At 43.7% G+C, this 26,505-nt stretch overlaps 1 protein-coding gene across 1 annotated transcript in view; it reads right to left on the bottom strand.

Annotated features, from left to right (window-relative positions):
• Nucleotides 1–10,447, bottom strand: part of ITPKA (inositol-trisphosphate 3-kinase A) — a 41,564-nt gene extending 31,117 nt beyond the window's left edge. The window contains exon 1 of the mRNA XM_069857906.1: nucleotides 9,966–10,447. Within this exon, the coding sequence (XP_069714007.1) occupies nucleotides 9,966–10,403 (438 nt within the window). The 5' untranslated portion in view covers nucleotides 10,404–10,447. The remainder of the gene's footprint in view (nucleotides 1–9,965) is intronic.
• Between the last annotated feature and the right edge of the window lie 16,058 nt (nucleotides 10,448–26,505).

The raw sequence follows: 26,505 nt of genomic DNA, 5'->3' as shown, positions 1-26,505 counted from the left end.
TGAATCCTCTGAAGAAAGCTCCTTAACCTTGAATTCATTAACCTTGAATTTTGAGGAAAGAGCCTGAAATCTGGCAAGAGGAGAGCCATCAAAACAGCAGCAGGCCACAGGAAGAGCAGAAATTAACCTGACAAGAATTTGCCAAATTCTAAGAACCTCGGGTTTATTTACAGTAGACAATCATTAGTCTTTAGAAGTTCATTTCTGCAGAGATCACTGGGCACAACACACACAAAGGATTGATGGAGCTCAGCTGTGAAGGGTGTGGTTGGTCACCCCACTCCTCAGACACAGGTTTAGGGAGGCTCGGCTGTGTGTGAGGCAGCTGTCACCTAGGTTTTCCCAAATACAAGAGGGCCATCTCCCACAGGGCCTGAAGAGCTTCTCCAAGCACAGCACTCCTTTGAGTGCCCTCGTTAGCAGAGGCGTGTTAAAAAGGCCAGCCAGCTCTAGCTCACCCTGCAGCGCTTTGGAAAGGCAAGGAAAAGAGGATGAAAGACTGTTGTCACATGTCAGCACCTTCTACTACTGGACAGTGTTCAAATGTTCTGAGATTATCATCTCTGCTGAAAATCTTCGAAGATCCCTGACCATGTGGCACTGCTAGTGGTCTTCTCTCATGCTTTCAAATAACCGGTTTTATGAGCAGATACACTGCTACAAGAAGCTGCATGATTCTCACACAGGCTAGTCAAGAGCAAAACTTTGGAGACAAGGCAGGTAAGAGGGCTGTTTTAGGTACAGAATACATGCAGGCAAACAGGAGGGTAGTAACTGGGCCTGTTTGGGAACGCCAATGAAAATCCTGGGAGAAAGACTAGACAGAAGATGAAAACTTCATGAGCAAGCAGACTATTGCCTTAAAAAACAAGGAAAATATGTTCTCCAATAAAACCAAACCCACATCAGGAGAACATGAGAAAATTACATTAAGAAAACATCATTCAAGCAAGCATTGAAAATATACAAAATAATAAAACTAAAATAACTGTATATTAATATTCTACAGTCTCTAATGTAGAGCTCAACCAATAAGCAACTGTTTTATATTTCAGATCAACTCAAAGGGCAAGTTACAGTTAAATAGTGACTGATGCTGTGTTGCAGGACCCCTCTCTGTTCAGACAGGTATGCAACAAATGAGGCAGATCACAGGAAGAAAACTGCTTTGCTTTCTCGGTGTCTATGGGAGAGACTAGGCAAGGTATTTATTTAGGCAGACTTTCACCATGGCTGCTAATTGTATTTTTATCATTCTCCTCTTGACTGACTTGAGGGTATGGGTCTTATTAGCAGAAAAGCTGTATGTTTGTACCTGCAGCTGAAGTTAATGGGAGCTGTTCTACAATATTGTATGACACTAGGTATTAGGAAAAGCAAAAGTTGACACCTCAGTTTGGGTTTTCAAAATTAGTGGGTACTTTTCATATTAACATGTCTTTCCATTGGTATTTTGTCTAGAAGTTATGAATAAAAAGCTTGTGTAACAGAGACTGTGGAAACTGATTCATTAACATTCGGAAAACTACAGTGATGATTGTCTTAAAACTACCACAGTAACTTTGTCTGCAGTAGATTCTCAATAAGTGAAGTAAAAATGGCAAAGCCAATGAGGACAGAATAAAAAAAAAAAAAAAGCAGCTGCTTTTTATAGAGTCAGGAATTGTTTGTTTACACTGAATAAATAGGAACTACAATATGTTATTATATAATTAAAGACTGTGTCACAAGCCCTGCAGAAGAGTGTAAGCACTGACATAGAGAGGATGACTTAAGTTTGCACAGAAAACTTCAATTCTGAAGAGTTCTGACATTTGAGTGGTGAATTTTGCATTTAAGACATTATTAAAACTCCAGTGCTACTATAATTCTCTATCTGAACACTTTCCCATAGTGGAAGGAAGGCACTGACACGTGACAACAGTGTTTCATCCCCCTTTCCTTTCCAAAGCCCTACAGAGTGAGCTAGAGCTGGCTGGCCCGTTTAACACGCCTCTGCTAAAGAGGGCACTCAGAGGAGCGCTGTGCTTGGAGAAGCTCTTCTGTGGGAGACGGCCCTCTTGTATTCAGGAAAATCTGGGTAACAGCTGCTTCACACACAGCTGAGCCTCCCCAAGCTCGCCTGTGTCTGAGGAGTGGGATGGCCAACCATACCCTTCACAACTGAGCTTCACGAAATCCCTTGTGTGCACTACATATACACTTTAGGGACTACCAGCACCTCAAAGGTGAGAAGCAGAAACCTCCATTTGATTCAGTGCTCCACCACAGGAAGCAAAGAAAGCAGGGCACAGAAATAGCGTGCTGTCCCCAGTGAACATCACTGAGAATAACCACTGCAGTGTTCTCATCTATATAGAGCTGCTCGAAAAAAAAAGCTTACACAAAGAAAGCTGTGTCTTCTGTAGCAGCTCAGAGAAGTGAAGGCAGCTGTAGCTAAGACTGGATCATTTTATGTCAAGATATGGTAGAGACCAGGGTAGAGGAACAGTTAAATTGACAGTGAACAATGATTTCTTACCATCACTGGAAAACAAAGGCATTCTCTTTCTACGCCATGTTCAACATAACTGACCAAAAGATACTACTCTTATCATATGAAAGTTGTATGAAGGCTACAGAAGTTTGCTTTCTCCCCTGATACAACATATGAACTGTGATATTTCCACTACCTTTCTTACACAGTTCTACGACATCCCAGCTTCCTGTTAAACAAGTAGTCATTTGGTGGACTGATGAATCATGCACATTTCAGTGCCAATTACACACAGACATAACATGTATCAATAACTATTCTTCATCACCTATAACCACACCTTTTATCAGTCTAGCTCAAGCATGGATGAGGTCAGAAGGCTGATGAAGAACAGCTGATTGAAGTTGAATGCGAGGAAAACAAAGGCTATATGAGTGGGCTGGGGTAAACAGTTCAAAGAGCTTGTATTCACTGTGCCACCTTACTTGGATATTTCAGCCTACAGAAAACAAGTGTTCAGGGATTCTGGGTTAATGGCAAGCTCCCACAAAGCAGCATCTGTGTCATGCTTGCTATAGTCACCAACTGACTTGTAGAGCCTGTCCCAAGCTCGAAATCTGAATTATGCCAGGTCTATGATATTGCTTCAAATGAGCTGCTAGCTGATCTTTGGCTAATTTCTCCTCGAAATTTCCAAGGAATAGAAGGTTTGGTAGCATCCAATAAGAGTTAGGCCTGGTGGGTTCAGGATAGGTTGCTATAGCATCAGTCTCACTCTGCCACGTTTTGGAATAGAAAGGAAAATTTCATCCATTGTGGGAAGCTCAGAGTCTGTTGATACAAAACCCCACTCAAATGCTGCTGGGTATGTGTTGTCCCTGAAAGCATGCTCCGCTAGTGACAGGAATGGATCAAATAAGTACTGGAAAGAATATACCTATCTGTTTGCTAGTGTGCCACTGGATGAACAGATAGCCTTCCCCCCTTCCCTCTGCTTTTGCTCAGACTGAGCTGAAAGAGATGAAAACCTGCTTTTTTTTAATGATCTTTTTCCCCAGGTGAGCTATGCTATGGACAGACAATGGATATCTTGCCCAACTTGTGAGCTTTTTAGAGGAAGCTCTGTTGGTAAAGCAGGTTGAGAAGAGAACTTAAAAATGCAATCTAAACCTACTCTACGCAAGGTCCGAAGTAACACAGACCGATAAGCCAGTTCTTTCAGCCTCAGCCCCTTTCTCTGCAAAAACTACACTGACAGAGGAGATAAGAGACAGATAGCACCGGCACTGTACAAGATAATCGCTTTTTCCTTCCAAGATGTGCAAGGATAATATTACTTCTTCCGTCATCACATTTCATAAAAATCACCACAAAATGCTATGTACGATGATCCTTAGCTCTTCTCTCATTCACTGCTAACCAAAACAGCTATCTACCACATAAATAACAATGTGTATTCTCAGCTTGCACAAATATTCGTGGGATTAAACTGTATCCCATTGTAAGCATTTTATCAAACTGATTCACTTTAACACATTCCATTTATAATAAATCTCAGATGTGAGTTGAGAGGTTATTTTTGTCTATGTTAACTACCACATGTTCAGTTAAAAAAACATTCACCCTCATCTAACCAGTCTAGTAGGGCAAGAGTGTCAGAAACCAAAAATACACACAGACATGCAAAATTTCCCAGCCAGCTCCAGCTCAGCCACCACTCTTATTCTTTTTCAGACTGGCATTGGCTTTCACAAATAAACCTTCAACTCTGCTGAGTCAACTATAGCCTCAGAAAAAATCTAAGCAGATTTTTTTTTAAAGAGGGTATGCCCTCTTTAAACATGAATGCACTACCCTATAATGAGTACACACTGTTACTTTCTTTCTCCATTTCAGATGTAATAAGCATTACAGGGAGCTCTGAACTATGGAAGTGCACATACAAAGGAAATTCTATAACATACCTAACCCAATAGGTCCATAAGAAAAAAATTATAATAGAGCTCTTTCAATTTTAAACTGCACACCCAAGCAACAAGATGTCCTTTGTCATATGAAAACTATCAGAAGGAAATTGATTCAAAAGAGAAGAATCTTGCAACCTGTAGGTCAGCATTTCAGATATATCCAGGATCAGAAACTCTTAACTGGTAAGATATTCAATTGCCTCTCCCTCAACTGATTTGGTAAGAGCCAACTCATTTCCTACTAGACAAGGAACCATAGTACTAATAAACAGTCACCACTAGAACTCATACTGATTGTACAGTGGAGAAGAAACAATCCTCAAACTGAAGACAGAAGGCTCCAAATTCAGAGTTTTGGCCTGATAACTGCGCAGTGTGGAAATGTGGAACACACTCCACTGCTCTTCACCGCATAATTTTTCAGCATACAACAGAAAGATTTCAGTATACAGGGCTGTTCATTATAAATCGGAATTTCTTTTTTTTTTTTTTAGAACTATGAAATGTACTCCATTAAAAGTAGTTGTTCCATGAGCAGCACACTAATGAAGCCTAGTTTCTCCTTGGCTGATGCCACCAGTTCTGCACTTTTATCAGAGTAACTACAGCTTGTCACAGTCCTGTATAAAACTTGTGCCAAAAAAAATCCAACCCCTCTCACATTTCCTCACCTTCTTCCCCTCTTCCTCAGCTAGTGCCTTCCACGTTCCATAACCTCATCAGCCCACTGCACTTTATGCTCCCTCCCATACTTTCTCCCAATTACCTTCAGGACAAAAGGCACTACCTGCTGCTCCTGGCTCAAGCATTGTAAGCACTGATCAACTGGTCAGTATGGACATGCCAATTTGCTAGTTAGAAAGCAAAACAGAAGATACCATTCAACTCATCCTGAGAAGAAAAGGTATGCATTTATTTTGGTTTCCTCTCCTCCACCCAGAGGCTGATCTTCGTGGAACTTTAAAGAGCTCTTGAAGAAACTTTGAGACATCCATCCCACTGCCAAATTTGGCTGAAATCCACTTTAGTTAAAAAGGAATTGATAAGTGATTACATAACCTTTCTTTCCTTTGGAAAGTAGGCTAAAAATCCATTAACAGTCTTACTTATGTCATCCCCTCGCTCCCATTCTTCATTTAAAAATAACAATTCTATTCTACTGCATTAGCTTATGCAACCCACCCCTGAGCTGAAGTAGCTGAAACTTTTGGTCTGTATTTATTAAGCGTTCGCATCCCTGTGTATGTTTGTCCAATTTAAAGTACCTGGTATTATTAAAAATAACGGCAAGAAGATCAGTGTAACCAAACAAGCTTAACGCTGCAAACTTTCTGGACTGGTATCACTGCAAGCAAGAACTGAATTGCTTTATCTCTAGCAAGCTGTCAGCTGTTCTCATGGTTACAGATCTAGGAATTTGGAATGACAGGTCACAGTTATGAGAACGGGTAGATTTATTTGGCATGTTTCCATCTAGTAAATAACATTCTCCTAAAAAGAGAACAAGAGGCTGCTGTACATTCACACGGTGTTTATTCTCCGTCAAAATCACTTCTTAAAGTCTCTGTCCCAACAAAGATGCTGCTAACCAGATTTATGTATTTCTTAAAATTGCTCACTAACAGAATGAAGACAAAAATATATAAGTGTTGCACCCTCTCCATTACTATAAATGGATCACTGGTGCTTTCACTGCAAAATTCAACTGTGTATGTACACTTTCCAAATGGCATGAAGCAAGGGTAGAAAAGTACACCTCCCATTTAAATGCAAGGGAAGGCAGGAACGTAAACTGCTGTCAAGGAGTAAAATCTATTCTGTTAATTGGCTCTTTAAAAAACAACCAATAATTTTTTATTCAGTTAACTGTCAAGATTTGTGAAGCTCCAGCTATTGTATGCAATTAACACAGCCATGTAGTATCCATTTTTACAGAACCACCAGTTCAGCTAACAGGACAGCAGAAGAATGGCTTATCTCACACTTCCAGCTCTTCATTGCCAGAGGTGTCTTCTTCCAGGAAAGCCAGGGCAGTCCAGTTTCCAAAGCCTCTCTTAATTACTGCAAAACGAAATGCAAAACACATGCCAAGGAACTGGAATGCTTACCCACTGAGCTTCTCTAGAAGGCAGACCTGCCTAGATGCAAACAGCACTTTGTCCCTGCTGAGCCAGGCTGGAACCATACTGTAATCATCAGTCATCAGTCCCAAGGTATTCGCCACCCCCAACAGGCGCCCTAAGGCTCTGGGGACATGCCCATATACTGCGCTCAGTAAGAAACGAAAATTTAACATTGTCGTGATCTGCCAATTCCTTCAACCCAGAACGCTCTGTGAAACGCCTAACCGAATCACTCATCCTCTTGGAGAACTCTCTGTTCGTCTTGCGAGCTGCCAGGGAGAACCGTCTTCCAAGAGGCACATTTGTAAACAGCGCTTCCAGCCCTGGTATCCCAGGATTTAAGACCTGACAACTCCAGGGCCACAAGCCCCGTACATGGAGGAAGAGCTGCAGAGTTTCCCATCTCTCACACAGGCCAGTGCAAGCAGCTTGAGAGCCCACAGTATTTCAAAGCTTCAACTGGGTCTCGATTTTCAGACCAGCAGTAGAGAAGCCTCCAGCTGAGGGACCTCGGAGGGCTTTCTTCAGCTTAGGTCTCAAGTTCCTGGGTCTGCAGATGGAAGCCTTGAAGCCCTGATAATAGGAATATTATCAGAACTTCTCCTCCCGCAGTTTAAGACCTGGGCAAGTTTCCAAGGTCCCTGCTAGGCACTGGGGAGCCTAGTAGGCTTGACAGCCCAGCAGTCTGCTGAGCGCTGGTCTGAGCTTACTCATAAGGTGCCAGGCTCCAAATGAGTTTCTAACATTTCCAAAGAAAAGTAAGGAAATTCCAAAGCAAGGGAAATTAAAAAGTGTCACAATTTCCCATGAATTGGGAAACACCAGGTTTGGCCCACTTACAATTTCAGTTTCCTTCCGAAGCCTCTGTCCTTTGTGTTCCACATTGATATCAAGCTTTCATCTGTCAAAATACATACACCAAAAACAATAAATATGAACAAAATGTGCTAATTTACTCCTAAACAGAATCTTCAAAATATAAAAATCATTTATATCCTAAAATTTCCTAGATATTTTCACATGTATGTGCCTGCCTTGAACGCAAAGCCTTCCGTTCTAATTCAACCTGCCCCAAGATTAATTAGTACAAAGGACACATCCTGTAAAGCTGAACCCACAGAGGTTCAAAGCAGAGACCTCTAATTTGGCATGCTTTGTACTCACTGCTTCACTAAAAAAACAGTGTCTGTAAAGACTGGACAGCCGAGTGTAGGGATTGCTAATATCACAGCATTGGCCAGTCCTGAAAGACATCAGACACAAGAACAAGCCTGTACTGGACACCTCTAGGTATGAGCAAGCCCACAGTGCACCCACCAAGATGAAGGACACCATGCCTGACCACAGGGAAAACAGCAGATTCCCTGGATTCAAGCTTTCTGTGGGTAATACACCAAGGATGAACTACATAAGCATGCATTAAGCAGATAAAAGATTCATCCCACTTAATTTATTAGGTGGTGTCATAAAGTCGGTGATAGTCCTATGCACCAGATCCAGCTCTGGTTTGCCGAACTGTCAGAGAAGTGATGATGAGATAGAGAACACCAGTCAGAACGCAGGCTCTCGCTGTGAAGTTTGCCCCATCTTCCCCTACGGTGCAGGTAGGGAAAAGTTAACTCAGCCACTAAATACATTACGTATCCTACAGCTAAGTGAATATTTACTTTATTAATGTGACATTAAAAAATCCTGCAGTCACACTAAAACTGGGAAACGGGGAAAAATTTTCTCCAAAACCTGAATTCTCATAATACCATTCAGGTTCTCAATTTCTCACACACCAAAACGAGGACATTCCCTCAGAGTTTAAAGTACTTATAATACAGCTATTTTTAGTTTGTCTATAAATCATTGTTAAAGAACTTCTTTACTTTAAAAATTTTGTCTTTTCATTAAAAGGTGACTAAAGTCTTTTCCAATTTTGCAGCGCCCAGAAACTTCATTTAAATTAATACCTCTCACATCCACTTATGCTGTATAGTTTAGATACATGTATGTATGATACACGTCTCTAAAGTATACAGTTCTAATTGATGATTTAAGACTCAGTATTGCGTACAATCCCAACGACTTCAGAGATGCAGAAGCAAAACCTTAAAGGCAGCACGGCCTCATGCCTGAAGAACAGCTTTTTCTTCAGCCTGTATTCACAGACAATTGTATTCACAAGTTAACCAGACGTCACGATGCCATCTCAGAGTTCTCTGTACTGCTAGAGTGTTAGCACTGACTTCTTGTTCCCTATTAACCACGCACACAGCACACTGCAATAGCAGGGATATTGAGTCAAATGATCCAATAGCCCTTTTCCACCTTTAACTTCTATTCCACTACTTTCACCAAATCCCCACAAGCACAGCATGTATTTCAGAAAAGAAAGCCAAATGGCAATACAGCAGTAATTGTTTCCCCCTGTATACCAGGTTCTATCTCAGGATTAAAAGTATGAATGAAGTGGTATTATTAACAGTCTCTTGATATGCAACATGAAAAAATACAAACTTTTTTTTTCCCCCTCAAAGCCAGGCCACAAGTTGATGCAAACAAAACACACATTGCGCACAACATTTTAGCTCCTGTGTTAAGTGTCCTCTAAAGTAGTAAACCCACAATTACCATGAGAAAAGTCCAGCTGGAGCTATCACCTACAAGTTGCATTACTCCTCACTTATACATTTTCTTTTCCAAACATATGTTCTGCTTGAAAACAATCCCGTGCCAATGAGCTGGCAGGAGAACAGGAATTTAAGTTGTGGTCTCAACAAAGGTAGGAGGGAGAATTCACTAAAGCAATACATTTCAGTTAAAAAAAAAAAACCAACCCAAGAAGCGTATTATAAGAAGTCAGACAAATATACATTAAAGATCATGAAAAAGCAACTAACTATATGCCTTTAAGACTGCACTTCATGGATGAAAGCTGCCAAATTACAGAGGGGATTTACTGAGAAGAATGTGTTACTGCCAGAAGGACAAAAGCGAGCATTCTACGCGTTCCAAGCTCCTCCCCATCTCCTGTCATGGTCACAGCAAGAAGCAGCTCAAAAATTGACAACCACAGACTCCAGGATTGCAAGAGACAAAAAATACCTGCTGGTAAATGCCTGAGGGGAAAGAAAAATTGTTTTGAGGATTTGATAAAGGAGACTGGGGGGCGGGGAGGGGGGGTGTACAAGAATAAAGAAACAAAGAAAAAGCCAACTCACTTAGGAACAAAAGAGGTCCCCCCATATTCTCGGGACACCAAGTACAATTTCACAGCAGAAAAGGAACCACGCACACCTGGCCGGGTTTAGAGACAGGAGTTCCCCGGAGTTTGCGCGGAGCCGCGTCCCGGCGTCCTCCCTCCCAGGGGGGCGCTCGGTGCCCCCGGAGCAGCCCCCGTCCCCCCGTTACCTGGTTGGTCTCCTCGCCGTGCTCCAGGTGTACGATGCCCTGGCTCCTGCCCTCCGTGTCGCTCAACACGTCGTCCTCCGAGTCCTCCAAGAGGGACGAGGAGCCCGTGGAGGAGAGCGAGGAGGTGGAGAGCCTGCGGTGCCCCGAGCTGTCCGTGCTCAGCCACCCGCCCTCCGGGCGCCGCGGCGGCCGCGCCTGGGCGCTGCCCTGCCCGTCCTCGCCGTCCTCGGCGGTGACGGTGAGCCGGGGGATGACGGGGGGCAGCACCCCGTTGGGACGCCGGCAACACGCCCTTTTGGCCGGGTCCGGGAGCTGCCGGGCGGCGGCGGCGGCCACGGCTGCGCAGCGAGCTTCGAAAAGCGAGCGCAGCTCCACCACGCTCAGCCGCGTGGCCCGGCGCAGCTCCGGGCTGTCGTGCAACCCGGCTCGGGGCTCCATGACCGAGGAAAAAGGGTGAAAAAAAAAAACAAACCCAAAAAACTTTTCTTTTGCGGCTCAGCCTCCGCACGCTGCCGGGAGCCCCGCCGAGACGCTCATCCCCAGCCCCGCATCTCGGGACGCGGAGGGGAGGAGCGAAGGGAGCAGCGGGGAGACCCTGCCCGCCCCATCCCCGCTGCCTCCTCCTCCTCCTCCTCCTCCCTTTTGGTTTCGCTTTCCCCGAGGTGGCCCCCGGCGAGCGGAGAGGGGGCGGGGAGGATGGGGCGTGGGTTGTCACTGGGTGCGAGGGACCCATTTCGCGAGCCGACCCCCCGAGACGCCGCACTGAGTCCTTCGGGGCTCGTGGGGATCCCCCCCCGGGGCCGTCACGCTTCGAGTCTCGCGTGTTACCCCCTCCTACACAGCCTGAATGTGCCGTGGGTCAGCGCTTTGCCCGCTGAGCTGCGTGCTTAATCGGGCTTAAGCCCCGGGTTGCTGAGATGCCCCAGTGCCCCCTCCCCCCTTTTGCTGAATGAGCTTCGGCAAAATCACACACAAACACCCCACACCCCCCCCCCCCCCCGCGGTACTTTTTCCCTGCTAAACTCCCACGCTTTGCCTAAAATGCAACCCGTGCTGGGCTGTGGCGTGTGTTGTAATCATAGAACCACAGAATCATAGAATGGCTGGGTTAGAAGGGACATTGAAGATCATCCAGTTCCATGGGCAGGGACACCTCCCACCAGATGAGGCTGCCCAAGGCCCCATCCAACCTGGCCTTGAACACCTCCAGGGATGGGGCAGCCACAGCTTCCCTGGGCAACCTGTGCCAGTGCCTCAACACTCTCACAGTGAAGAAATTCCTCCTTATGACTAGTATAAATCTGCCCCTCTCCAGTCTATACCCATTGCCCCTAGTCCTATCACTACACCCCTTTGCAAACAGTCCCCTCCCAGCTTTCTTGTAGCCCCCTTCAGGTACTGGAGGGTGGCTATAATGTCTCCTCAGAGCCTTCTCTAGGCTGAACAACCCCAACTCTCTCAGTCTGTCCTCCTATGGGAGGTGCTCCAGCCCTCTGATCATCCTTGTAGCCCTCCTCTGGACCCATTCCAACAGCTCCATATCCTTCTTACGTTGAGGATTCCAGAACTGGACACAATGCTCCAGATGAGGTCCCAAAAGACAGGACTAGAGGGACAGAATCATCTCCCTCGACCTGCTAGCTATGCTTCTTTTAATGCAGCCCAGTGTATGGTTTGCCTTCTGGACTGTGAGCACACATTGCTGGCTCATATCGAGCTTCTCATCAACCAGCACCCCCAAGTCCTTCTCTGCAGGGCTGCTATTAAGACCTTTGGAAGAGGAAAGACGTCCTGCCGTAGGGCTACATCAGCTGAGATGATTAGTAAAGTTAATAATTTTGGAACCAAATGCTAATGTCTTTAGCTGAGTTTTTGCTCATTTATCTCATTGTTTCCTTGTACTCTCCCATCTGTCTCTCGCCATCTGTTGTGTCTTGCCTGGTGCTTGGGCTGCAAGCTCCTTGCAAAAGAGACTGTGCTCCCTCAACACATAAGCAACGCAGCTCAGGCCATGGCACAGACTCCTGGGTCCCGCAATACTACAAATAATTTGTTTATCTGTCTCTATTCCTTCCGATTATTCAGTTGCAGCTGACTGTTTACCAGCCTGACCTTGCAGGTAGTCTTTGAAAAAGTCCATTTCAACAGGCACCACATGACGTGTTTTCCTGGGGCAAGTGCCTTGCAAACGCCCAGGAACAGAGCAAACTTCATAAGGAAAAATTCAGACGTCTTCAGATGCTTTTCTAGGATTAGGTGGTGCCTAGCCAGGAATTTGGACAATCTGAATTTCCAGCTTAAATGACCAAGTCTTCTGATGGATTTAGTTTTCTGTGTAGAAGCAGTTGTGGGAGTTCTCACAGGGAGCTGCCAAGGTGGGTGAGACAGGGGTGACAGCTACCGCTAAATTATGTAAAAACACTAGCAGTAAAGTGTCAAAGAAAAAGTTTGGCAGTGCAGTTTTTCACCAACAGAGAGTAAACCACAGCGCTGTATGTGGGTAGTCCTTCATGGTAGACTGGAGTGGTTTAAATTCATTCTGAAAGAAGGTACAGAGGCACTGCTTTTATTATTAACTTTGTAATTAGTTTCAAATTTTGTAGTGCAGAAAGGGAATCTTAAAATATGAAGACTGATGAGGCCTCATACGTACCTAAAGCCATAACAGTTAAATCAAAGTCATGGCTTTTTAATTGATGACTTTATAAGAAAACTCACAGTGATAAGTTTACAGATAATAGCACAAAATGCAGAGGCCAGTTTTAAATGAGTATCCGAGATTACACACATGCAGGTTGGACCCAGTTTATGTGATTTAATTTATATAACTGTGGCAGCTTCCATCTGTAGACAAGCAAGATAGGAAAAGCACTTATTCAGAGGGGAGGTTAAGTGCGAGCTTTCACAGACCAAACAGGAACCCTTCTGGTAGCCTTGCTGCATGTAGAAGGACAGTCTGGTTTCCAATCATTTTTAGCTGTTGCTCTGTCTGCTGACTCTGCAATTACAGGATTACGTGTGGTCTATGGTTAGAAAACCTTATTTAAAATGTCTCAAAGTGTTTCAACACTAGCTTGAGAATGAAGAGATTCTGCAGTCAGTCGAGTATCACCATGTTTGCTTGTAAGCGTGCAACTGTTTTAACAAAAGGAATGGTGCTATCAGCCTGGCAAAGTGGTAATGACTTGTACTTTCCACTTGTGAAATTCTGCACTCCTGATAGCAAAGGGCTGTCAGCATCCATTAATGCCGCTTGGCAAGAGCTAGATCTAGTAAGATATAGACATGCATATCCCTGTTTTACTGATGGGTAAACCGATGTACAGACAGTAAAGGCGTTGACTACACAAACATATAGTGAGTCAGGGGCAGAAACAGGCGCTTCAGATTTGCTGTCTGCCACTGTAACCACGAGATCACGTTCCCGCCTCCAGGGGTAAGAAGTTTTGTTTGTCACAGTCATTCTGATTCATACCGGTATTGCTCCTCTCTGTCGGGGTTTCACATTTCACACACTCCTGTTACAGAAAGAGCTTTCTGCCTTTATTTATACTGGCAAAAAAACCAAGGCTATTTCTTTCCCATGAAATCCCTTTCTAGACACTGTTGTCATTAACATATTGTTTATTTTACTTCCTTTCAGTTTCACCCATGGGATGTCTAAGCCCTGACAATACAAAGGCAAAGAAGATGCTATGGACACTTCTACAGATCTGAAAGGTATAACGTAGACAACAGTTTAGATATGGCCTAGAGAGGAGCCTTGGGTTTAAGTTGGCTTGCATAGCGCATATAAAATACTTCATTGCCCGCATGAGTCTTCTCAGAGGGCTTGGAGCATGACAACTGAGAAACACCACGTCCTTCTGTTCCAACCAGAGCATGCCCTAAGAAGACCTGAAATTTAATTTGGAGTTGTGATTTGCATGTCTCTCTTGGACGCAACAGATAGAATAAAAAAAAAAAATTAAAAAAAAAAGGATAACTTTTCATCCAGGAAGGCTCTTTTTCAGAACTTGAAGGGAGGTAGGTGCAAGGGCTTGGAAGCTGGTCGGGCCTCAGGCAAGTTCCCACCTCGCCCCCAGGTCTTTCATGACTAAGACGAAGGTTCCCCCCAGTGGCTGAAATGAAGATTACAGCTCCACCTGGAAAGCGAAGGCAAAAAGCGACGGAGGAGTTGAGTTCCCGTCATGAGTGATGTTCTCCTCCCCCGACCTGGGTCAATGGACAACAAGAAGGGGACCAGAGGGGTGTAGCCCCTCCTACTGTAGGGGTTTAATCCGATTTTGCTTTGCAATCTGCTTTCTTGGAAAGATAAACAGAGATGGAAACCATATCTAGTGATTTGCGATCCCGGTTTAGTTATTGAAGAAAACTCCTTGTGTCTTCAGCAACGGTGGAAACACCAAGTGCCAGGTGTTAGCTCAGCACATGGATATGGCAGCATTAACTTTTGCAGCAGGATCGTGCATAGTTTCTCCTGCGCAGAGAAGGTGAGAGCAGAGCAGATTGTGGGGGGGCTGGCTGGCAAGCCTGGTGTAGCTGGGAGGGTAGCTGTGGCACTGAGGGCAGGACGGCTTTGTCGGCTTGTCACCCACTGACAGACGGGCTGGGGACCCCAGCTGGGTGCTTTAGTTGCTGCCTTTGCTGCTCATAGACTGAGTGAGCAGGTTAGTGCACGTCACTGTCACATCCTCTTTTTGTCATGCAAACGTAACCAGGTCAAATTATCCACGTGCATAGCCACTGCATGCAAGAGGCGAAGGAGACTCCAAACCCAGGTTATATGACATGAAATCAATTGCTGCAATAAACGGTAGCTCTTTCTTTTTCAAATTATTTTTTGTAGGCTATTTGCCAAATTTCTCTGTTCCTCTTTTGATATAAACTCTGGACACCTGCTCAATGAGTGCCATATGCAAAAGCATTTAGAAATCTGCTTTGACCTAAGAAGTAGAGTAACTGTAGCTCAAGCAGTCTTTAAAATCATACTGAGGCTGGATCATTAAGATATGAAATGACACAAAAATACTTCAGCTGTCCCCTGCTCTCTCTTCTCTGGCCCGCAATCTGTGGGTCAGCAAGTGTGGAAATCACTTTTTGTATCCCCAGCCCTGCTGCCAGCTCAGCTGCTTGTACCTTATAGCACTGCTCCTGAGAAGTGTTACTCCAGAGTCTGTAGAAAGTTCATGACCTGAAAGGCAAATCCAAAACTGCTAGCTAAGTACAGGAAAGATTCTGTTGGCTTTAAACAGTGGAGTAAAGTTAAGTGCAGGTTCCAAGGATATGAGAGATTACTTAGCAGAAGATACTGGGATTTGAACAGAACCTCAGGCTGGAGAGCGATGTAGTGTATTGGTGGAAGTAAGCATGGTTGTATAGATCTCAGCATATGAACCAGATGAATCTGCAGGAAAGAGTGAGACAATAAACTATGAAGGTCCCATTGTGACTGGAATTAAAATTACATTTTCAAGTCATACTGAACAAAAGTACCTGGAACTACTTAACTCCCTCACATAACCAGATACCTCTGTGTGTGTGTGTGTGAGGGGGAACAAGTAGGGGAGAAAACATACCTCAAGCACAGCCAGATGCCACTGCTCCCTGGGAAAAGGGGTTGCAAGGGTTTGAGATCACACGGTGACAGCCATGATAGTGAGAAAAGACCTAAGGGTGAGGCTGGGAGAAGGAAGGAGTGTGCACAGCACCCTTCTAGCAAAATGACTCACAGTGCTCTGCTGAAATATAGAGCACAGGATTACTCTATAGGGAAGGGTAAGGAAGTACTTCAGAAAGTAAGAGCTACACAGGAGGTGAAGGAAGGGGAAGTCACAACTGAGTGGAAAACACCTGGGAAGAAGAACAGTTTTCTCCCATATCTGCCCTATCTCTTGCTGCAGACAGTTGCTACTTTTCCTTATGAAAGGGGACGAGTAAGGCCTTTCCTTCCCACTTCCCCCTCTGCCTGTCACTTCTACTTTTCTCCCCAACATTCTTACTAATGGCATAGGGGCCATCATATCCAGGGAACAGAAGAAAATGGGGGAAGAGGAGAGGTCTAGGGTGTGCTACTCCTTGATGAGGAGCATGTGCTGAAAGGAGCAGCCAGGTAGTCGCGTTGCTGCCTGCAGACTCATTAGTTTGATGTGTGAATTGTGTGCTCCCTCCTCAGAGTAGCTGCAGATTTGCAGAAGAGCATCTGATACACTCTCATGGTTTCTGCTTGAGTCCTACCTGTTCTCAGCTTAAATAAAAGATTCCTCTTCCACAACTGTCACATTTGCCAAAAATCCAGAGAAATGTCATAACAAAATAAGAGGAAGTTTTGTTGTCATGTGTTTGAGTTTATTACAGGTAACATTTCACCCTAACAACCACGCTCCTCATAGTTGCCTGTAAGCTGACTGTGAGAGCTTTGGTATAATTTGGTTTAAAGATAGTTACACCAGTGAGACTACTTATTAGCCTTACACTTTAAGTAAGACCAGTTGTTTTGTTTTGGATAACCATTTACAGCCTCCTCAGAACATCAGGGCATGTTTGCCTGTGCTTACAGTAATGCTCACATTAAATTCTGTGAATTTGGTCCTGTTTTATAACAGAGTAAAGAAGAGCAGGATATGTCTCGTGGATACAGGCTACAAATTTAATTTGACCTGTTCTCCCTACAAGCCAGAGGTGTACTTAAAGAACAAATCGAGGTTCTTCCCTATCAAAATTGATTGAAGGACATCTCAGCAAGAGGCTATTCCACTTTTAACATGTTGAAAAGTATAAATCATATAAAAAAAATCCCTCCAGATTATGGAGAAAAGTGAAAGTCTGAAATCACTAGTTTAGATTTAACAAAGACTAAAGTAGACTCTAATTTTTCCACAGAAAACATCACCAGCAGTATTTATTACAACAGTGAAGCTGAATTGAAATAACCCTTTTAATGAAGGAGGTTACTACACAAATATGGTCAAAAGTTTATATCCAAGCTGTTACAGGCTTTTATTTCCCTTTTCAAGAGAGAAATTTCTGAAAAATTATTAAAACTTCTTACTGAGAAATTTAATAGCTGGGAGTGGGAGAGGTTTTTTACATTAAAGATCAATTTGTCCATACTGTCTGCTTTGTCGGATCATTTGACAGTGCTACACTAAAAATCAAATACATCCTGAAAAGTCTTAGACATACTCTAATGATATTACTGATGCTGTATGAGTATATTTTAAGGAAAATATAAGCAGGAGTAATTGCTAAGCAATGAGCAAGCAGCTTTGTTTGAATATAAGGGTCTTGTGTGTGCTTGTGCAAAATTACTCATACTTTCTATTTTTTTTGCATTTTTTAGGATATGTAGGTGTTCTTTGGCCTGACGTAATTGCAAATTAGTGCCAATCTGTTTATAAAAATGTTCACTTTTTCATGTATATTCCCAGCATACCTGTTGGCGTACATATTTGCCCAGCCCTATAGGTTAGATCACAGTATGATGAGAACCTAAGAGGCATTTTTATTCACAGAGTTGATTATTTGCCCTCTGTATCAACTGAAATATAGAATAAAAATAGAAATACAAGGTAGAATAAAATTTAAAATAATTTGCAAAAATATTCAGGAAATATTTTCTCTTAGTTTTTTTGTGGCTGCTGTTTATTAAAATTCAATATTTTCATGCTTTTTATTTATTTGCATGTGAGAAGTTCTGACACATGCTTTCTTTACTTGAAGGCATAGGAACAAAACCAGCACTAATATGAGCATATGCCTATTGCCACTGTCTTCAAGCCTATTGTCTTCTTTTAGACTAGAGAAGAGGAGACTGAGGGGAGGCCTTATCACTGTCTACAACTATCTGAAAGGAGATTGTAGAGAGGTGGCTGTTGGTCTCTTCTCCCAAATGACAGGTGACAGGACTTTAAGTTGCACCAGGGGAGGTTTGGATTGGACATTAGGAAAAATTTCTTCAATGAAAGGGCTATCAAGCACTGGCAGAGGCTGCCCAGGGAGGCGGTTGAGTCCCCATCCCTGGAGGTATTTAAAAGACAGGTAGATTAAGTGCTTAGGGATATGATTTAGTAGTGGACAGGTACGGTTTGGGTGTGATGATCTCAAAGGTCTTTTCCTTTTCTTTGTGGTACTAGGATTCGATGATTCAAAGGGATTTTCACTACCTGTGTCTGGCATATTCTCAAAGCAGAGAGTGTTGCAAAGGTGCGTATCGTGTAACGACTTCCTCCAATGGACCATAAACAAGGCTGGCAGGGCCAAGCAGCAGGTGCGGGGCTGCGTTTCAGCACCGTGGACAGCTCGTGGCCACGGGGTTACCCCCCTCTGGTGGAGCCGGCTTTCGGGCTTCCATCCAAGCTATGGACAACGTGCTTTGGCAGTGCCACTCATTATAAGGCTATCGGTGCCAAAGCAGTGTTTAAAATGAAAACAAAGCTTAGTCTTTGTACTGAGTTACATTAGCAGTTCTGTCTTCAAAACAGAGAACCTCTGTTCTGTCGTCATCGAGAAGTCCCCAAAACTATTGCTCGCAGTAATGCCTCTAGACAGTGTCTGATAAGATTCTTGAACAGTGAAGGAACGATAATACTGTAACTGTAATGATGCTACTAATGCAAGCATGACATAACATGAAGAAATTCTTCACAATGAGAGTGGTGAGGCACTGGCACAGGTTGCCCAGGGAAGCTGTGGCTGCCCCATCCCCGGAGGTGTTCAAGGCCAGGTTGGATGGGGCCTTGGGCAGCCTGGTCTGGTGGGAGGTGCCCCTGCCCATGTCAGGGGGCTTGGAACTGGATGATCTTTAAGGTTCCTTCCAACCCAAACTGTTCTATGATTCTATGATAACCATTGATGCTGTGTAACCAGTGACAATGGACAGCCTATTGCACTAAATGTTACAAGAGTGAAACAGTATAAAAAGTAGATAAAATAATATGTAAAAGGTATGCTTAAGGTCTAGTTCTTCCAAGTTTTTTCTGTGGTAATATCTATGAAGTTTTAATTATCTTATTTTTCTTATTATTTTGAAAGTAATATGCGTAGTAGGGTGAATGGGAAATAATCTCTGACTTCTACATTAAAGAAATATTAACTTCCAATTTCCATGGGAGTATATCAATAATGGAAAATGTGAGAATATCTCTTCCCTAGGGCCATGGATCTGTCTTTTTCACTTTTTTTTTTTCCAGATCAGAAGGTAAATTGCTCTGTCACCTTCTTCAGCCTAGTAGATAAATTCTCAGATTTCCTAAACTATTGTTCTGATGTGCTTTTTAAATCTGTACATGAAGAAACTATGCAGGACCCTATGGCAAAAGTTAATGCTGCCATATCCATGTGCTGAGCTAGTATCTGACACTTGTCTTTGGTGTTTCCACTGCTGAAGGCACAAGGAGTTTTCTTCAGTAACTAAACTGGGATTGCAAATCATTAGATTTGGTTTCCATCTCTGTTTATCTTTCTAAGAAAGCAGATTATAAAGCAAAATCAGATTAAACCCCTACAGTAGGAGGGGCTATACCCCTCAGGTTCCCTTCTTGTTGTCCATAGACCCAGGAGGGGGGACGATACCAGTTGTCAGTGAAAACTGAGGCAAAAAAAGTTGTTGAGTACCTCAGCTTTCTCCTCATCTATTGATATGAGGTCACTGTTTTCATTCATCAGTGGGAGTACACTTCCTTTAACCTTCCTTTTATGGTTGACATACCTGTAGAAGTGCTTCTTTTTAGTGCTTGCTTCCCTTGTCAAGTTGAGCTCAAGCTGTGCCTTGGCCTTCCTGACCCCATCCCTACACAAACAGGCAGCATCTCTCTACACTTCCCAGATTCCCTGTCCCTGCTTGCACTGCCTGTGCAGTTCCCTGTCGCTCTTCAGTTTGATCAGCAGGTCTTGACGCAGCCACGCTAGTCTCTTCCCTTCACAGAATCACAGAATCACAGAATAACCAGGTTGGAAGAGACCCACCGGATCATCGAGTCCAACCGTTCCTATTAAACACTAAACCATATCCCTCAGCACCTCATCCACCCATGCCTTAAACACCTCCAGGGAAGGTGACTCAACCACCTCCCTGGGCAGCCTGTTCCAGTGCCCAATGACCCTTTCTGTAAAGAATTTTTTCCTAACATCTAGCCTAAACCTCCCCTGGCAGAGCTTGAGGCCATTCTCTCTTGTCCTGTCCCCTGTCACCTGGAAGAAGAGGCCAGCACCCTCCTCTCTACAACCTCCTTTCAGGTAGTTGTAGAGAGCAATGAGGTCTCCCCTCAGACTCCTCTTCTCCAGGCTAAACAACCCCAGCTCTCTTAGCCGCTCCTCATAAGGCCTGTTCTCCAGCCCCTTCACCAGCTTTGTTGCTCTTCTCTGGACTCGCTCCAGAGCCTCAACATCCTTCTTATGGTGAGGGGCCCAGAACTGAACACAGGATTCGAGGAGCGGTCTCACCAGTGCCGAGTACAGAGGGAGGATAACCTCCCTGGACCTGCTGGTCACGCCGTTTCTGATACAAGCCAAGATGCCATTGGCCTTCTTGGCCACCTGGGCACACTGCTGGCTCACGTTCAGTCCGCTGTCAACCAACACCCCCAGGTCCCTCTCCTCCAGGCAGCTTTCTAGACAGACTTCTCCTAGTCTGTAGCACTGCATAGGGTTGTTGTGCCCCAAGTGCAGGACCCGGCATTTGGCCTTGTTAAACCTCATGCCGTTGGACTCAGCCCAGCGGTCCAGCCTGTTCAGATCCCTTTGCAGAGCCTCCCTACCCTCCAGCAGATCAACACTTCCACCCAGCTTAGTGTCGTCCGCAAACTTGCTAAGGGTGCACTCGATGCCTTCATCCAGGTCATTGATGAAGACATTGAACAGGGCTGGACCCAGCACTGAGCCCTGGGGAACCCCACTTGTCACTGGCCTCCAGCTGGATTTCACACCATTTACCACCACTCTCTGGGCCCGGCCATCCAACCAGTTTTCCACCCAGGAGAGTGTGCGCCTGTCCAGCCCAGAGGCTGACAGTTTCTCAAGCAGAATGTTGTGAGAAACTGTGTCAAAGGCTTTGCTGAAGTCCAGGAAGACCACATCCACAGCCTTTCCCTCATCCAGCAGCCGAGTCACTTTGTCATAGAAGGCGATCAGGTTAGTCTGGCAAGACCTGCCTTTTGTGAACCCATGTTGACTGGGCCTGATCACCCGGTTCTCCTGCATGTGCTTCATGATAGCACTCAAGATCACCTGCTCCATGACTTTCCCTGGCACTGAGGTCAGACTGACAGGCCTGTAGTTTCCCAGGTCCTCCCTGCGACCCTTTTTGTACATGGGCACGACATCAGCCAGCCTCCAGTCCAGTGGGACTTCCCCAGTCTTCCAGGACTGTTGGAAGATGATGGAAAGGGGTTTGGCCAGCACATCCACCAGCTCCTTCAGTACCCTACATGATTTTCCTTCCCTACATGATTTCTGGGGACTGAGCATTCTTGTGCTTTATGGAAAGTATTCTTACATATTTGCCAGGTCTATTGCTCCCTTGTCCCTAAGGACCATGTCCCAGGGGGTCCTACTGACTCACTCCTTGATGGGCTGGAAGTCTGCTTTCCTGAAATTTAGGGTCCTGGCTATATTCCTCACCTGTCCCATATCCCTCAGGATCTTGAACTACAGCACTGCGTGATCCCTGCAACCCAGGCTGCCTCCAATCTTGACATCACTGATGAGCTCGCTTGCATTGGTGACCATAAGGTCCAGTATTGCATTCCCTCATTTTGGGGTGTCTATTACCTTGGTTAAGAAATTGTCTTTGATGCACTCTAGGAGTCTCTTAGAAAGAGGAAAATAATCAGAAGAAGAGGAGGAGAGAAGCAGAGGGAGAGAAAGAATAGGCATGAGAGTCTTGAGATGCAAGACTTCAGGTCAAAGAATTGAAACACAGTAGCCATCAAGGACTACCCCTCTCTGGGTGGTCCTCTCTCGCCTAGCCTACGCTTCACCACCAGATGGCCCCATGTGAACTTGGATGAAAGATTGGTTACTCGCTTCAAAGATTTACGGCGATTAAATCTGCCTAATTTACAAGGTTGCTAGCTGTCAAGAGAAAAGAAAAAAAAAAAGGAAAGAAACATCCAAAAGTCTGGCTGTCTGATCCTGGAGAGTTAGAACAGCTCCAGGTTCAAAGCTTTGACCACATCTTCTGTCCTGGGATGTTTGGATGCAGTATCGTGGTTCAATCTTAACAATACAAGAGGTGATGCACTAGTGCACAGGTGACTTTGAATTCACAATACAAATGGGAATTCAATATATAACACACTTGAGCTCATGCTTTCAATCTGTGCAGCCCTTGTAAAGTCACAGGATTGCATCCAGCTTTGGGCATCATGCTTAAGTGGAGACTACCTGGACCTGGAGAGAATTCAGAAGAGAGAACCAAAGATGAAGAAGAGTTCTGCAAAACATAACCAGTGTGCAAAGCCTGAAAAATATTACTTGCTAAGCTGTTTGATGAAGAGCGTATTTGGCCAATTGCAGGTAAAATCTGGCACTGTGGGCAGGGTCCTGAGTTAAAATCAGGAAGTTTAGCAGGGAGCTAGGACTCTGGTGCCATGAGCCACCAAATGACAGGTTACAAGTCCTGGAACAGACAATGTCTGGAAGATCCCTTCAGGTTCATTTTCTAAGATGTCTAGGAGGCTTTTTTGCAAAGGAATTATCAACTACACGTTTCAGTGAAAAAAACACTGAATGCTAATCAACACCTGCAGGAATTCCACCAGAAACTTTCCTAGAAAAGGTGAAGTATAGTGTAGCTGGCATCCCAGGCCTTTTATTAGATGAATACAAGCTTAATTATAGAGCAGAATTTAAGAGACAAGGAGTCTTTCATGAAGTGGTGCTTATTGTGATCAGCCCCACTTCAAAGTGCAGCAGTGTTGGACTACAGTCTCCAGGCTTCTCGTGCCAAACACTTCATTTCTGTCCCTCTCTGGTGTCCCAAAGATTCTTGAACACTGCCCAGTTCTCCTGTTCCAGGTGGAAGATGTTGTGGAGACCTCTACCAGTTCTTGATTTCTCAAGGAGAGGGAAACACCTTTGTTATACTTAGTAGGTAGTCACTAGAGGTCAAAAGCACAGTTCTTAATCTCTTATTTATAATGTTGGAGCCAAGCATTTCATGAATATATTCTCATAGGTGCTTGAATTACTGCTATGGTACTTTCCAAGATCTATATTCTCTTCAACCTATGACCACTTGAAATCTCCAGGCTGGACAATCCTAATCTCGCAGCCCTTGAGAAATTCTTGCTGGTCAGTGAGCAGAGTATAAACCTGTCCCACAGATAAAACACTGATTTTCCAAAAGCACAACAACCACATCAACCAAACACAAGTTTTCTTTTCAAATTAGAGTATTAGTCCTGGAAATGAAAATTTTGATCTAGAGTCATCTTTCGTCTTAATTCAAATGTGGAAAGCACTACACATGCATAGCTGTAGCATAAGTCACGTTCACTCCTTTGACAAGTTGCTGTAATGCTGTGTCAGCATCCAAATCGTTTCCTAATGTGTACCTGTATCAAAAACTGTTGCCATACTTTTCATGTGTCACTCACTCATGGAATTTCCCATGGAAGCCTCCATAGTTAGACAGGAATGTGAAGCAGAATAGTACAGACCTGTAAAATGTTACTACTAACTGAAGAATACATCCCTTCCTTCCTTTCATATAGGACACACACATTAGCTATGCTTTATCCTGAGGAAGAGAGCAGGGAATACTCATTGATGTATTTATTTGTTTATATATTTTACCCTTCAAACACCACAAGATCATTATAATCAATATAGGCACTTCCTCCTTAAAGCTGTTGATTGTTAATGCAGAGTGTTGTGTGTGTCGGGCTTATGGGCCCCTTTTAGCTAGATCTTTTCCTCACAGTGCTGTCACAACTCACCTTGTAGTAATAACTCACTCACAGAGCAGGTGCTTGAACAGCTTTCTCACACAAAAAGCCTTCTTACAATAGTTGCAATACATCCAGCAACACACACCTGGCAACAACCTGTGCCTGAATAAGTCAGCATCTGCAGCACCTGCTTGGTGGCCCCTAACTGTGGGAACTCAGCAGGAATCCATACATGCACTTCAGGTGAGCACTGAAGAAGGGATCTGGGAAAAAAAAGAGGGAACAATGCAATGAAATGAGGTGGGAGTCAGCATATCAATCATAGATCTGTAGTTAAGAAAAGCTTTCTCCACACTTCTGCTAAATGACAGAAATATAAACTAGAGCACACCCACCGAACTTTGGGCACCCATGCTAAGTTCTGCTCTGAGCCCCAGTAATGGCTCAACCTTTATACCTTTGGTGGAACACCACAAATTATGTACAATCTCTTAACAATGTCTCCACAGACTGGGATGACGGGACTTTTTGAGAAAGAAGGATCCTGGAGGTATACAGAAGGTCGTATAGTAATTGTGAGCAAAGGTGAGGTGTATAAGGGTTGTCCTGAAGCAGTGTTGAGCTGGTTCCTTTTCACAGACCTGATTCTGTGACGTATCATTCATTTGTGATCTGCTGATTCATTGTACTTTAAGACTTAGAATACTGACTGAGATTTATGATCGCTTGAGCTTTTTATTTAAAAATAGTTCTTACTAGCTAGAAGCAGCATTGTGACTGCATACCTGTGTATATTTGATACGTAGTCAAACCTTCCAAGAGGACTTACTGAAATTTCAGACACTTCAATCAGGTAAATTTTCTGCCTGCTTTGATTTTATTTAGCTCACATTAATTTATATAAGTTATATAATTTTATGAGTTCTTGTTTTCTACTAAAGCATGACCCAGCACATAATTCTGGAAGGAAGGGAAATAAGAAGTGCCTTAACAGTGGGAAATTATGCTAGGCCTAAACCACAATCATGGAACTTAAGTGTATTCTTCTTTTCCTTTTTGTTTTCCCTTTCCTTTTCTGCTTCTGTGACAGACAAGCCAAGAAAACTAGAGCTCATAGAGCTAAAGGCTTTTAACCTATTGGCAATCTGAATGCAGAAATAGAATCACCTTCTGACCGTGAGCCATGAGGGCGGCAGTTTGTTTTATGTGCAATGATTTGCACAGGTGGTGTTTCCTCTTCTTCCCCTTGGTCAAAGGATATTTCTGTGGAGCGGCAAGCACTCATTTCCAATGTTCATGCTGTTCTGGGGACAGCTTTTATTCTGTTTACACTTGCCCTGCTTTGGGAAGTTCTCTGAACAAGAAAACACCAATCACAGTTTACCTGTTAACACACACATTCAAAACTGTGTGAAAAGTTAAGACTGCTTAAAGGCAGAAGCATCACTTTTAAGTGGAGGAAACTATGCTTTAAGGAAAAAAATGGTGACATGGTCTCCAGTGCTCACACACACTGATCAACTATCAGATCTGTTATACTTTCACAAAGAAAGTATGATGTCAAGTTTGTGGATACCCATCCTGAAAGGATGTGTTCAGGAGAATGGGAAAATTCTCTCTTATTTCCTCACTGCTGATAGACAGAATTGTAGGAAAGCTGCAAGCTTGACTTGGCAATATTTTTTGTTTCTCTTCTTTTCCCCACCTAGATTCATCTTTTCTCCAAACTGGAATACTCATAAGTATTTAGTACATTTTTCAGTCTTTAAAAGTCCTGTGAGTTAGCTTCATATTAATGTACCGAAGCAGAGCCAAATGGCTTTGTATTTATTGTTGTCTGATAGCGTGTGGCCTGTCACTTCATGAAATAGCTCTGAGTCTATTTTTATTTTTAAACAAATGTTATTTAGAATGATGAACAAATAGAATAATGTGTGACTCACTAAACTTTATTATGTTAACTAGAAACAAAACATAGCAATGGTCATACCACAGGCATGTAATTGTTAGTTACAGTCATCATTTTCATCATAAAGTTTGCAGGTGTCCTGCAGTTATTGTGGGCAGAGTAGGACAAAGTCCAGGATTTCATCAACTTTTATTATATTACAATATCAAGAACAAAATAACAGTAAGCCCTTTAGCAGCAATTTTACAGTGCTGCCAAGTGGAATGAGCCTTGGGGTTCACCTGGGGAGTAAACAAGGTGGTGCTGTTCCCAGTCTGCTCCAGGCAAAGGACAACTGCTCACATGTTGGGAAACATTATAGACCAGACCTTTCTGCAAGCATTGCCACATGACAACTATTGCTAAAAAAATACAGCCAGCTCAATACAAGTACCAAATACCCTGCCATTTTCTCCTGCAGGCAAATATTTTGAGCTCAACCGAAACTTCTATGCCAATCTTCGTAAGCTGTGAAAGCTTGTTACAACATCTAGCAAGTTTCCATTGTTTTCATTAACTACAAAACGCATTGTATATCTCTTATATGTTCCTGCTCCATTGTGCAGTAGCTCTTGGGGAAGAGGGAGGCTGTCAGAGAATATTCTCAAGCTCACAGAAGTGGAAATGCAGTAAATTTAGCATTAAAAGATACCTGCAGGGAAATGTTTCAAGATCCTTTATAAGATAATGTCCATTTTTT

Source organism: Phaenicophaeus curvirostris, chromosome 5 (assembly GCF_032191515.1).
Source record: "Phaenicophaeus curvirostris isolate KB17595 chromosome 5, BPBGC_Pcur_1.0, whole genome shotgun sequence".
Lineage (NCBI taxonomy): Eukaryota > Metazoa > Chordata > Aves > Cuculiformes > Cuculidae > Phaenicophaeus > Phaenicophaeus curvirostris.
This window is presented reverse-complemented; position numbering and strand designations above follow the sequence as displayed.